At 41.2% G+C, this 14,115-nt stretch overlaps 1 protein-coding gene across 1 annotated transcript in view; it reads left to right on the top strand.

Moving 5' to 3' along the window:
- The first annotated feature begins 447 nt into the window (after positions 1–447).
- Positions 448–14,115, top strand: part of CLSTN2 (calsyntenin 2) — a 694,230-nt gene continuing 680,562 nt past the window's right edge. The window contains exon 1 of the mRNA XM_048863731.2: positions 448–761. Coding sequence (XP_048719688.2) covers positions 695–761 — 67 coding nt within the window. The 5' untranslated portion in view covers positions 448–694. The remainder of the gene's footprint in view (positions 762–14,115) is intronic.

Raw genomic sequence — 14,115 nt, 5'->3', positions numbered from 1 at the left:
TGCTGCTCTCTCTGCTTCAGCCCCAGGCTCGTTCTCCTGGCGGCTGGTGGTGGAAGTGGCAGGGGGAGTTTGGGGAACCCTACTGCTGCTCTCTCTGCTTCAGCCCCAGGCTCGTTCTCCTGGCGGCTGGTGGTGGAAGTGGCAGGGGGAGTTTGGGGAAACCTACTGCTGCTCTCTCTGCTTCAGCCCCAGGCTCGTTCTCCTGGCGGCTGGTGGTGGAAATGGGAGGGAGAGCCTGGAACCCTGCCTCTCTCTGCTCCAGCTCCCGGGGTGGGTGAGCGCACGGAAGGGTGGACCCCGGCTGTCTCGGCGCTCCCACTCGGGTGGGGGTGGGGGTGTGTAGGGCTCCGGGCTGGAACGTGGCCCCCTCACCCTGTGCTGTTTTCACTCACTCTGCTCATGAATATTCATGAATCTCCTCCCTGTGACGTCGCAGCAGTCCCGGCGTGAAAGCTGGCGCTGCTCTGCTCCTGCCAGTGAGGCTGTGAATGACTGAGCAGCAAGCGAGGAAACCGCCGCCGCCGTCGCCGCCGCCGCAGCAGCCCAGAACCGCTCGCACCTGGAGGCTGCCCGCGGGAGAGGCGGGCGGAGGGAGCCGAGGGGCGCGCCCAGCAGCCCCCTGCGGGCCAGCGTTTGGTGGCGCTCACGTCTTGGCAGGAGCCGAGAGTCCCCACCTGCCTGGAGCAGCCCGGAGATGCTGAGGCTGCGCTGGGAGTCGGCGGTGCTCCTGCTGGGGGTCGGGACCCTCCTGGCCGCTAAAGGTGGGTGGCGCGGCGAAGTTTCCCGGCAGCCTGTCGGGCCTGGGGGGAGCCCTGCCGGCCGCGCGGGGGGACGGTGACACTTGGCTGCCCTGAGCCCCGAGCCTGCGGCGTAGGGAGCGCCCAGGCTCTGGCAAAGAGCGGACACAAGTTTGGGGGCTCGCGGCGGCAGCCAGGCGTGCCGGGAGAGAGAGCCCGGTGCAGCTAGGCGGGTCGCGCTCCTGCTCGGAGGAGCTGGGGTGGCTCGGAGGGAGCCAGCCGGGCTAATCATGCCGCGCACATGGCTTCCCCCGCCAACTCCTCACGTTGCTTGTGCATGGTGTGAAGTCAGTGCCGGCGTGGGGAGTAACCCACCACCAAGGGGACGCTGCGGAAAGTTGGAGGCACAAGGAGCCGGTGGGGCGCTGGGCTTGGGGGGGGGGGTCACCAGCATGTGGGGTTGAGGGGCTCTGGCTCTCCAGGAAGAGTCTGCCGGCTTCGGGTCGCTTACTCCAAGGGGAGAGGTTGGAGACCAAGCCGTTAGCTCGGGAGCCAGACCGGATCAAAAAGCTTATTCGTGTGACTGAGACACCCACCGCCTGCCTTACAGTGAATCCCAAGGGAGTGAGTGGGTAATAGCCGCCTCATGGGGCTGGTGTTCCTCGGCACTGGGGGAGGACAGCTTGCTGGGTACTCGGGAGAGCTGGGACAACGTTTGAATAACTTGTTGACTCCAACTTTCTTTTTTTTTTTGGACAAGATAAACATCCATGGGCGGCACGGGAGTGTGTGTGTGTGTGTGTGTGTGTCTGGAGGTGGTGACAAATGAAAGGATGTCAGGCTGATTTCTGCTGAGATTTACCTCGACTTTCCGATTACCGTTCCGGTTTGGAGATCACGATTGCATCTATTAGCTAAAAAGACACAGTCGTATTTAGGCATCTCAAATTGGTTGGGATGTCTCCTGGTTCAAAGTAAACAAATGGTCAGGGCTGACTAGGACACTGAAAGGAAAGTGTGTGTTTTGGGATGTGTGTGGAGAAGGTAGTAACAATTACTTCTTCTTGGAGGCTGTCTAGCATCAAACCGCTGGGTCCATCCCAAATTAACTGGGTCTGCTCCCTCTTTTTATCCTGTTGTTGTAATTAAATATAGATTGTTGGAGGCTTATTTAGATTTATCCTTCAATAACCTCTGCTTTTATGTAGGTCTGGCAACCCTTTGCTGCTACTCATGTTGACACTTATGGATTGTTTTGGCCCATTAAAAAATAATCTGATTTTCCTTCTGACATTGTTCTCTTGCAGTTCTGCTTCTTTTCACTCTTACAAAGAGATTCAGAACAGAAGTTTTGAGGTCTTTAGCTTTAGTTTATTTTCAGATCAATTTAAAGTGATCTAATTACTGTGTTCATGTAAGAAATCCTGTCATTTGTATTATTTTTGTGGGGGGCTCTTTGGTGGCTAAATTACAACTGGACTCATGTAAAATCCAAGGAACATTGTATTCAATATGGAACCAATTTTTCTGGAAAAAGATTCCGATTACTTGAAAAAAATCTAAACGATTCTCTCAATAGACAGAAATAGAGGAGCCTGAAGGAACTTAGTTCACATAAAGGGACTTGTTTTTCTGTTTCATATTCAGTATATGTATTTGGAGCACTACAGTACATTTGTCCTGAAAATATTGCATATTATAAAGTTTGATAACCAATAAGGGGATGTATTTTAATGCTAGGATATATCTCTGTTTTTCTCTTTACCTACTTAGCATAAACTTTAAGATAACCACCTCTTGTTTTAGATATTTTCTTCTAGCAAATATGCTATCTTTTGTTTCTTCTTAGGCATCTTTTACAATGTTGTAGCCAGTTCAACAGACAGGCACATCTGAATTCTATATTTTTGTCAAGAGTTCTACTTTCCACTTAACCACTGGAGGGCTGCAAAGAGCACTTTTGAACTGCAATAATTTAAAAAATAAATGATTAATGCTTGATTAAAAATACTAATGACACTTCTGTTGTTTTACATGGCCTGCATTGTCCTCTACTACTTTGAATCCATATTTGTATTTAAAATGTGGTCTAATCTGTGGGTAAAATATCACAGTAAAGTGTCATATAATCACACGTAATGCATCTAGTATCTAATATACTTCTCTCTTTAGATTCTGGTTTTCATTTCCATCAATAAAGAGGGGAAAGATAAAGGTTGTGTAGATTTTAAAAAAAAAATTCATGGTGCTTTCTTCTTTCTCAATATATTTCTATATATGAGGAGGATTTGGAGTCAAAAGGCAGTTATGTGCACATAGTTGAAAGGCTTGTTAGTGCTTCAAACTTAAAGCTATTTGGTAGCTTGAAGCTGAATGCTTTCTTGTTTAAGGCACTAGTAAGATGTCATGTACTTTGTACACAGCTTGTATGCCTTTTGTGATTGTGCATCTTGCTGTAGGGGGTAGCACAGACAATCCAGGACAATTATTCAGAGTTTCTCCATCACTCAACTATTCTAGTGGCAGATTTTTAGATTAAAACACAGAAGGTTTTGGAGTGAGAGAGGAGATCATTGAAATCAGCAATCCCTCTCCTGTTCATTCAGTAAGACTAATAGATGCCACTTTTAGGATTATTTGGAGTTGCATGCATACAGTTGAGTTGTCGCTAAGTTCCCTGCAGGGCCTGTTTCCTAATCTGTGCAGCCTTCAAATGTTATTACTGAGCGCCTAGGAAGGGTTTTTCAGTACATTTTAACACACATGGCCACAAGTAGGAACAAATAAAAATGTAGTGCCATTTCACTTCCTCCCTCTGGCCCCCACAAATCTGTGCATAAGGCAGATCATTAAAATTATTTCTCATTTTAATATTTGGTTGTTTTAAATGTTCAGTTAAGCTTAATAAAAGATCCAGAACATCTTGTGGGATCTCACTAGTTGCACTATTGAAATTCAACTCTTATTTGGAATCTGTGAGTAACATAAACACTACTTTAATCCTAATTTTAAGTACAGCAGGAAGCATCTCAGTGATCTAAATAAGTAGGGGAACATTTGATACAAAATTAAATCAGTTATATGTGCAAAACTTGTAGCCTTAGTTATTCAGAACACTTCCAAATCAATGGAACATTGAGTCCCACTTGGCAAATGCATTATGTGGCATCAGATATGACTGCCAGCAACATGAAAACAGCAAACCCAAAGGGACAGATACTTCATATTTTGCTTCCAACAAACATATAAGCCTGAACTCTTCCCCCTGCATCTCCCCTAGCAGAAATGTTTGAGAATTTCATAGGAAGATATCTTAAATATTAAGATGAATGAACTTGAGTTCCTGGTATTAAATGAGGATATTCATATAATAGGCACCTCAGAAACTTGGTGAAATGATGATGATAAATAGGACATGGTACACAATATAGAAATGCCAGAGTACGCTCATGCTGGGGGAGGGCGTAGCACTAAATGTGAAAGAAAGCACAGGGTCAAATATCATAAAAATCTTAAATGAATCAGATTGTACTCTAGAATCTCTCTGGGCAGACAGTCCATGCTTGAATATTAAGAATATAAGAGTAGGAGTATACTACCGACCACCTGATGAAGATAGTGATTGTGTAATGCTCAGGGATATTAGCATGGTTACCAAAACGGACAACCTAATAATGGGGATTTCAGCTATCCCCCTGTTAACTGGGAACATGTCACCTCAAGATGGGATGCAGAGATAAAATATATAGACACCATAAATGACTTCATCTTGGCCAGCTAGTGCTGGAACTCACGAGGGGAGAGGCAATTCTTGATCCATCCTAAATGGAGCACAGGATCTGGTCCAAGAGCTGAGTATAGTTGAGCTGCTCAGTCGTAGTGACCATAACATAATCCAATTTAACATCCTCACAGAGAGGAAAATACCAAAGAAATCCACCACAGGAGCATTTAACTTCAAAAAGGAGGACTACACAAAAATGAAGAAGCTAGTTATACAGAAATTAAAAGGAACAGTCCCAGGAGTGAAATGCCTGCAAGCTGCATGGAAACTATTTAAAAACACAGTAATAGAGGCTCAAACTAAATGTATACCTCAATTAAAAAAACAGTAAGAGGACCAAAAAAACACCCCTATGGCTAAACAACAGAGTAGAAGGAGCGGTGAGAGGCAAAATGACATCCTTTAAAAATTGGAAGTCCAATCCTACAGAGGAAAATAGAAAGGCACATAAACTCTGGCAAGTAAAGTGTAAAGGCAGGCCAAAATAGAATTTGAAGAGCAACTAGAAACTAACAGCAAAAATAATTTTAAGTACATCAGAAGCAGGAAGCCTGCCAAACAGTCATTGAAACCACTGGATAATTGAGGTACTAATGGAGCACTCGAGGAAGACAAGGCTGTTTCAGAGAAGCTAAATGAATTCTTTGCATCAGTCTTCGCTGCAGAGGATGTGAGGGAGTTTCTCACACCTGAGCCATTCTTTTTAGCTGACAAATATGAGTAACTGTCCCAGGTTGAGGGGTCAGTGGAGGAGGTTTTGGAACAAATTGATAAATTAAGCAGTAATAAGTCACCAGGACCAGATGGTATTCACCCAAGAGTTCGGAAGGAACTCAAATATGAAATTGAAGAATGAGTAACTGTGGTGTGTAACCGATTGCTTAAATCAGCCTCTGTAGCAGATGACTGGAGGATAGCTAATGTGATGCTGATTTTTAAAAAAGGGCTCTGAGGCGATCTTGGCAATTACAGGCTGGTAAGCCTAACTTCAGTACCAGACAAATTGTCATTTCAACTAATAAAGAGTAGAATTATCAGACCCATATAGATATTTTGGGGAAGAGCCCACATGGGAAAGGGAAATTGTGCTTCACCAATCTACTAGAATCCTTGGAGGTGGGTCAACAAGCATGTGGGCAAAAGTGAGCCAGTGGATATAAGGTGCTGGACTTTTTGAAAGCCTTTGACCAGGTCCTACTCCAAAGGCTCTTAAGCAAAGTAAGCTGTCATGGGATAGGAGGGAAGGTCCTCTCATGGATCAGTAACTGGTTAAATTATAGGAAACAAAGGGTAGGAATAAATTCTGTTTTCCTAGTCAAGAGAGGTAAACAGCAGTGTCCTCCAGAGGTCTGTACTGGGACCTGTCTTGTTCAACGTATTCATAAATGATCTGGAAAAGGGGGCAAATAGTGAGGTGGTGAAGTTTGCAGATGATACAAAACTACTCAAGATAGTTAAGTTCAAAGCAGACTTTGAAGAGTTACAAAGGGATCTCATGAAATTGGGTCAATGGGCAACAGAATGGTAGGTGAAATTCCAAGTTGATAAGTGCAAAGTAATGCACATAGCAAAATTTAATCCCAGCTATACATATTAAGTATTGGTGTCTAAAGTAACTGTTTCTACTCAAAAAAGAATTTTGGAGTCATTGTGGATAGTTCTCTGAAAACATTTGCTCAATGTGCAGCAGCAGTCAGGGACGCAACTTCATGCTCTGGGTGTCCCATAACTCCTGACTGCCAGAAACTGAGACTGGATGACAGGGGTTGGATCACTTGATAATTTTCATGTTCTCTTTGAAGCATCTGGCACTGGCCACTGCTGGTAGATAGGATACTGGGCTCGATGGACCATTGGTCTGACCCGAATGGCTGTTCTTGTGTTCTTATCCTAATTTCTGAATGAGTCAATATTTGTACAGTGCTATGAATATATTGATGGGATTATTCAGAAACTATGGGTTTTACACAACTCTAGATGTTGTTGTACTAGGTCATGGTGAAACTTTCTCTTATCATACAAATTCAAAGTACAAATGCATATGCAAAACAGAAACATCCTTTCTTTTCCTCCATCCAAAATACATTAGAAACAGCAGTGGTACAGCGATTAACTCTGAGGCTTAGGAGCCAACCAAGATTGGTTCTATTCCTGATGCTGCCAGTGATTTGCTTATGACTTAGGGCAAGTAATGTAAAGGCTCCTTGCCTCATTTTCTCCATCAGTAAAATGGGGATAAGAATATTTTATAAAGCACACTGAGATCTCTGGAGGAAAAGGTGGCTATAAAAGCAAATTTAGATGTCAAAGGTTAAAAGATTTGTATAATGACATTCTGTGTATGTTAGGATATTGAAATGATTGAGAATTCTCAGAAAACAAATCAGAGTATTTGATGCTACTTCCATTGTTTAGGTATTTCAATAGAAGTGACTCTTATGACAGCATTTAATTTCATATGATATAGAGGGAGTTAATTTCTCTGAGTCTGACTAGATTTGATGCTGCTTAGCCTGTTTCAGTTTACATGATACCCATTTCATACCTATATCATCCCTATTGCATACACTGGAAGATAATCACAGCCAAGAACCAGTACTTTCCAATCATATACTAGGAATGAACTATTGCTGTACTTGATCAAGTGTGCTCTCCCTCCTGTCATCAGCCATTGTTGGTTGGTGTTGAATGCAGTGTGGGATCACAGCCTTGCCTTTCTTGTAATGGCGTTACTCATGGGAGTACAAGGAAAATATTTATAGCCTGGAGGACAGCTCCTTGTCGCCTATCTCTAAATTACACACTTGAACCTTGGTAAACTGGTTTCAGTCTTGCTTTCATCACTTTTTAAAGATCAGCTACTTGCCCCTTTGCAGAAAAGCATGGAAGTTGCATAGCCGTTGTCAGAGACAATGTCCGCTTGTTTTGGCAGTTTACTGTCAGAGAAACACTTAGCTGGAAAAAATGTATCAACGGTTACATCCTCCCTCACAACCATTAGACACTGGAATCAAAGCAGAGTGGGGAAACTAGCTCTATGCACGTATAGTTGGTAAAGAGTAAAAACACTTCACCCTATGTTAGGAATACATCTAATTGCCTGCTTCATAGTTTCTGCAAAAAAAATAAGATTCATAGTTGGTGTTACTGAACACCAGAGAAAATATCTGATAAGAAATATTAGAGAAAACTATCCTTTAATTTGTCAGCTGCATTATCTTGTAGACTTTTTCTGTATCATACGGTGAAGACATTTTTGGAATGATGCTTAAAAAAGCTTGGTTCTAGCTTTCAAAAGCCTTTCCCTTGCCCTTTTCATTATGCTGTGTATTCTTTATTTCCTGGATTCTAACCTCCAACTCACCTTATTTTCCTCAAAGTGGTTCTTTACTGCTTTAACTATATCCAAGAGGGTTATACTGAGAAAATGGCAAAGTATAGCTTGCCCAGCACATGCAGAGTGGCTCCGTGGAATGGCTAACACTTAATTAAATGGAAAAACTTCCCTACTGTGGTATAAAAATGGAGACTAAAATGTGTTTCTATATTAAACTATTTTCCCCCCTCCCTCCCTCCCTGGCAAGTATAGCTAATAATTGACTACTAACCTCCAAAATATGTTTAATGCAATTTTAAAGCTGCACAACTACAATTTAAAATAGAAAAGGAGTACTTGTGGCACCTCAGAGACTAACAAATTTGTTAGTCTCTAAGGTGCCACAAGTACTCCTTTTCTCTTTGCGAATACAGACTAACACAGCTGCTACTCTGAAACCAATTTAAAATAGACTAATTCTAAAGTCTCAATTACAGTGAGATTTGGCTTGAGTCAAATTCACCACTGTTGTCTGTCTCTGGAGGATTGTGAATTATGTTTAGTTTTTAAAAATGAGATGTTTACAATTTCCTTCATGCAAATTGTCCAATAGCAGCCTGAGCACAGCAGCCCTTAGGTCACGCCAAACAGAGAGACTGAATTGTGATGTGACAAATGGGGATGAGCTTTATTCGGCATTGCTAAAAATGTCAGTGGATGTTACTGAGTATGCTCAGAAGTGACACTTCAGTCACTTTTAACTGAGTTACCCTTTTGATACAATGATGTTTAAGAGTTTGAGTTTGTTTTATTTCAAAACAAAAACAAACAAAACAGCAACTCCAACAGAATACTTTGGGGACAGGTAACAGTAAGTAAGAAGCTGCATCTGGAAGATATGATAAAGTTTCCCAGCGCTCCTGCTCAGACTAAATATCTGACAGCTGTAAAAAGGGATCTAGGTGGCACATATGGCGTGGGAGAGAGGTCAGCAATAACTGTGGTTGCAGATTATCAGTATGTGACTGTGGCAGTGTTGGGAATGAAGTAGCCTCTTCTCTTCTTCTGTATACTGGAGCAGTTTACTGAAGATTGTAAACATTGCCTAATAGTGGATACAACAACAAATTGAACAGATCGGTGATCTTTGACACTAGCCAAGCATCCTTGTTCCGTTAATTGGAAAGCCTCTTGCAGTGTGGGAGTTGTGGCCTATGAGAGCAAAGGCAGTTCATTTGCTGAATGCAAATTGGAGGGTCCCTAGCAAAGATTTAAATTCCACTCTGAGTTTTAAAGAAGTCCAGCTCATTTGAGAGCTTGCAGAATGCTTCCTTTACACACACCCGAAACTCATGTGGCAAATTGGCAAGACTGTAATAAGTACTATACAGATCCATTGACAATCTAATGATGAATGTGATCTTGGAGAAGACGACAATCTGTCTAGTTACTTTAAGAATCTGTGAATTATGAATCAACCCTTCAGGAGAAATCTGAGCCAGAGGATGTGGAAAGTGCAAGTCAAGTAAGACAAAAATAATAAACACAAAAGGGTTGAACTCCCCACATCATCCCACCCCAAACCAAACCCACAGACCTAGGGAGAAAAAGACCAAGACTAACATCAAATAGGAAAAAGCTGTTTCTGCCACCAAAAGGAAATGTTTTTCAGTAGACGTTTATGGTTGGATCTCATTGGGATTTTCTATTTCAATATGTTAGCTGTGATTCTTTAAAAATAAAAAAATATGTAAGTGGTTGTGATTTGAGGGGGAGGGGAGTGTCTCTAAAGTTAATAGAGGGGAGCTGTGTTGGAAGACATTTAATGCCTGATTCAAAATCCATTGAAGTAAATGAGAATCAAGCTGTTTAAAGAGTTAATTTGTATAGGCAGCCCTACTTCTGGGTAGAGTGACATATCTGTCACTTGTACGATGTTGTTACAGAAGTGTTTTATTTGTAACCACATATGCAACTCTGTGCTTCTTGCTCCTTCTTGCACCACAATACTATATGTATACATATAGTGTATGCACACACAAATAACGTATAGGTGTATAGGAAATGGCCCAAATCCAAAAGAAGAGTTCAATATCTATGGTGCATTCAAACGTTTCATTGATTTAAGTGCTAGTCTTGGCTGTGCAAAGAATATTTGATTGGGAACGTATCAGGGGACTTATTGCTTAGATGTGTGATATTTCTTCAGAATAGTCTCTCATACTGAAGGTATGACGCTCTATGCCTGCTTTTCAGTATTGCTTTGTAAATTCTAGTTAGGTAATCCAGTTTCCTCTGAATCACTATGAAACTGCAATCTGAGGACTCGTGCTTTATATTCAGTTTTATGTTGTGGATTTTCTTTAAATATGCTAATAGTTATGCTGGACAGTTAGTAGCACAGTTCATTGCTTGGCATGAAGCTTTGTGTAGAGGTCTAATACTTGAAAGAATTGATTTTTTTTTTTGAATTGTGCATTTGCTAGATAGAAGTTGAATTAAGGAATAATAAGGGAGTGGGAGATAGCTACTTGATTTAAATATTTAAAAGGTGTATGTAAAAATGAATTCCTTATACTTAGTTCAGGGGGAATTTGCTTTAAGTAGTTTATTTCTGGTTTTTGATGTACATGTTGCATCACAAGTATGCCACGTGTGGTTACATGTTGACTACAGTAGTTGGTTTGGGGGAAACTTGCAGAAAATGTATAAACCATTAAAACATTATTGCTAGAATAGAATCAAAACTATGGACAATCTCATAGTGAGGTTAAAATCAATAAGAAATCAATAAAATGTAAAAACAACTAACCTCCCCCTCCCCGCCCCGAAAATAACTGTTAATCTCCTGTAATTCTCAAAAGCTGAGGTTTTCAAAAGAGCCAAAGGGAGTTGGATCCCAAATCTCATTGATCTTTAATGGGAATTGGGGTCCTCACTAACATCAGCTTCCTTGAAAATCTGACCCAGTGTGACTGAGATATGATAAAGTCTGTCTTTGTGTGTTTATATTTGTATATTTAATAATATTTCTTTTAGTTCATGCCTTTTGTATGGCCAGATCTCAAACCCTGTAGCTTCTGGGGAGGAGAAACCTGCAGGACTAGGTGACATGCCCAAGTTCTGTAGCCATGGAAGCAATTATGACTTCTAAGGGAGGATGATTAACTCCCCACCTGGGGTGGCTTCTTTCTGGTTGCAGATGTTGTGAATCAGCCCCTGACTGCCATATATGCCATTGCGGGTGCTGACGGGTGTTGCTGAAGAGACACCACATTTCTCATTCCAGACTTGGGAGCAGAGTCAAACTCCTTTCCAGTTGAATGACAGCCAGAGTTTGAATGATTTGCTGACGGACACAGGAGCAGTCTGGCTACCCCACTTTGGTCTCAGTGCGGGAAAACAGAAGCTTGGGATCAGTGGAGGACTGTAATTGCATGGAGTGGGGAGAATATTTGCACTGGTTCTCTCCCTAAACACCTACATCTAACTTGCCTGCAGAATGGGTTCAGATTCCCTCTGTCCTTCTCATGCTTTGGGCCTGAACATCCTCAGCATCATTCAGACTGGTGAGCAGCTGGCATACATGGCCATGTACATCCTCAGTATCTATTGAGCCCTGGATCAGGAGCCAGCCTGTAATTCTGCGGGAGTAAACTCTAAGGCACTTTTATGAGTTGGGTATAATAAAAGATGTTTTGAATTTCAACTCATTTTAATGGCTATAATGGCCGCCAAGGATGGCCAGGCAGAATGGCAGGAATTAATTATATTATTTATATCGGTTCTTGATGTTTGGCATTCATGGACAAAATCCTGGCCCCATTGAAATTAATGGGCATTTTTCCAGATTTCAGGGCGGCCAGGATTTCACCCTAGATGTGTAGTTTATGCTTCTCTGTGTAAACATGAACAGTTCTTCCTTCACTGCAAAGCTTTCCATGCTATCCAAGTAGCTTCAGGAATGCCAACAAGTAGAGAACCAGCCCTTTGCAACTGACCTCCCTGTGCCTCTAGCTGATGTAACTGCTTTCAGTAAGCCAGTGGGAGAAGTTCTTGTTTTACTTTTTTCTTCCAAAAGTAGTTTTAATCCAATTTGAGAACATTAAATGAAGTGTTGACCTAGGTAGCTCGACTACAGAATAAAGTGTAGTTGTCATTAGAAGCATGTTTACAAGTTAACACAGCCTTCCTGCTGTTGCTACTTTTGCACCTGTTATTTCCCCCAGTTCCTTTCTGTTGCTAACTGAATATTCTAAGAATGGTTATAAAAAAAAAAAAAAGCAACAGTGTCATTTAATGAGATCTCATTTGTAAGTACCTGTATATTATCCATCTGACTTTTTTTTTCCTGAGGTCATGAATTTTTAGAATGTTTGTCTGTACAACACTCTGTTAGTGGATTTTGATTTTTAAGTAATCAGTATGAATGACATTTCATATGTGTAAATGTTGGTATTGTAGAGTTATCTTTGTATACAGTATGGTTTTAGGATAATTAAATAAAAGTGGGACACCTCTATCAAGAATGAAAGAGCCTCATTCTTTTGCCAGCATCCCACCCCGCAACAATACCTTAATTTACAAAATTAAGTTCTGCTCAGTTTGGGCTTGAGCTGGTGCCTACTGGAGTCAATGAGACTCTTTCCACTGATTCAATGGCCTTTAGAACTGACCCATATGTGGCAAATGTACTTTCCAGTGACCAAATTCTTAAGTTTTGCATATGCCTATGTAAGGGCCATAATCAATTTAAAAGGGACTGCAAGATGGTTAGCAGAAAAAGGTGCTATCATCTTCTGTTGAGCTTTATTTGTTCCAGGATACTGCCAGAGTTAAATGTAGGACAGAATGCACCAGAGCCACAGGCAGTGATATTTATGAGGCAGCTGCATGGCAATGTTATTTAGAATAGTTTTTTAAAGGACAGAGTTAAAATATCCCAACAACTGAAGTTGAATAGCAACATACTCACTACTGTTTGCCAATCTCAGGAAGAAGAAATAAACTTTTAAGATCGTGGTTAATACAACCTAGATCTTTTATTGTGAACTGAAGTACAGAGACTCTAAAACTAGCCTGATTTATGCTGAGCTGTTTTAGGAAGTCTGCATTATCCAAGTGGAGCATAAATCCTAGCTAAGATAGGAGACCCTCACATTGTACATTTGGTGTCAGAAATAGAAAAGAGCACATGGTAATGTAGTTAGGCTTTTTCAGTGGTTGTTTTCTTTAAAATCAATTTAAACAGAACAGCTGTGTATATAAAAATGCAAAGGTCACAGTGTAACTTCCATTGTTTTACTGCTTTTAAAGACATAGGCACTTGTAGGCAGACAAATTGTTTCTGGGACTGTAAATAGTCTGAGGGGTAACAGTTCAAGGCTTATTCTGGACAACATCACAGTTGTGAAAAGTTCTTCTCTCTAGTTTAACAGGCTGATATCTTTTGGGGGTGAGACTGTTCGTTTCTGCTGAAAGATTTCAGATAATGCTGACTTTTTACCAACTGAATATTTACTGCTTCAGATATTAAAAGAAGTTATGTCCTGGCACAGAGCAGTTCTATTGTGTCAAAATTTAAAAATAACTTTTAGCTTTGGATATAAGGAGTTCTTAGTGTGTGTAACTGGACACTCAGTGAATACTAATACAGTTATACCAATATCATGTACTAGTTTGGAATTCCCAGATGAGTTGTGACCCTTTTTATAGAGGTTTGTAAATGCTTCTTTTCAGTTCTGTTTTTTCTGAGGTTTATTTTAAATTAAGAAGTTAGTATTTTATCAATAATCAGATATGAAAATGTGCATTTTAAACAATGGGTTAGATCATCAGTTGGCATAAATTGGCTTTGCCCCATGGACTTCAATGGAGCCATGCCAGTTTATTATACCAGCTGAAGCTCTGGTCCTGTATTCAGGGCTCTGCTGATCAGAAAGATAAAGTACTCTTGTAAGAAGTTTCCAAGAATGGTTCCTCCTGCTTTCACCCTTTTCAGCAGAAATGTAACAACCTCACAGAACTGCTCCTTAGGTAATTCCATGGTTTTTGTTTGTTTGTGTGATAAGCCTAAAGAAGGGGAGACTTACTTTAATATCAGTCCTTTATTCCTTTCTTTAGAGACTGAGCTTGATTCAAAAGATACAAGAACTCACCTTAAACTGTCCAATTGTGGGCTAAACTAGTGGTGGCATGTCCCCTTAAGCAATAGGCACAGGAAGCACTGCTGCCATTTCCAGATTGTAAATCCTACACTTAACACACATGATTGATGC

Source organism: Caretta caretta, chromosome 9 (assembly GCF_965140235.1).
Source record: "Caretta caretta isolate rCarCar2 chromosome 9, rCarCar1.hap1, whole genome shotgun sequence".
Taxonomy (NCBI): domain Eukaryota; kingdom Metazoa; phylum Chordata; order Testudines; family Cheloniidae; genus Caretta; species Caretta caretta.
The sequence above is the reverse complement of the archived record's forward strand: the minus strand, read 5'-3'. Positions and strand labels throughout refer to the sequence as shown.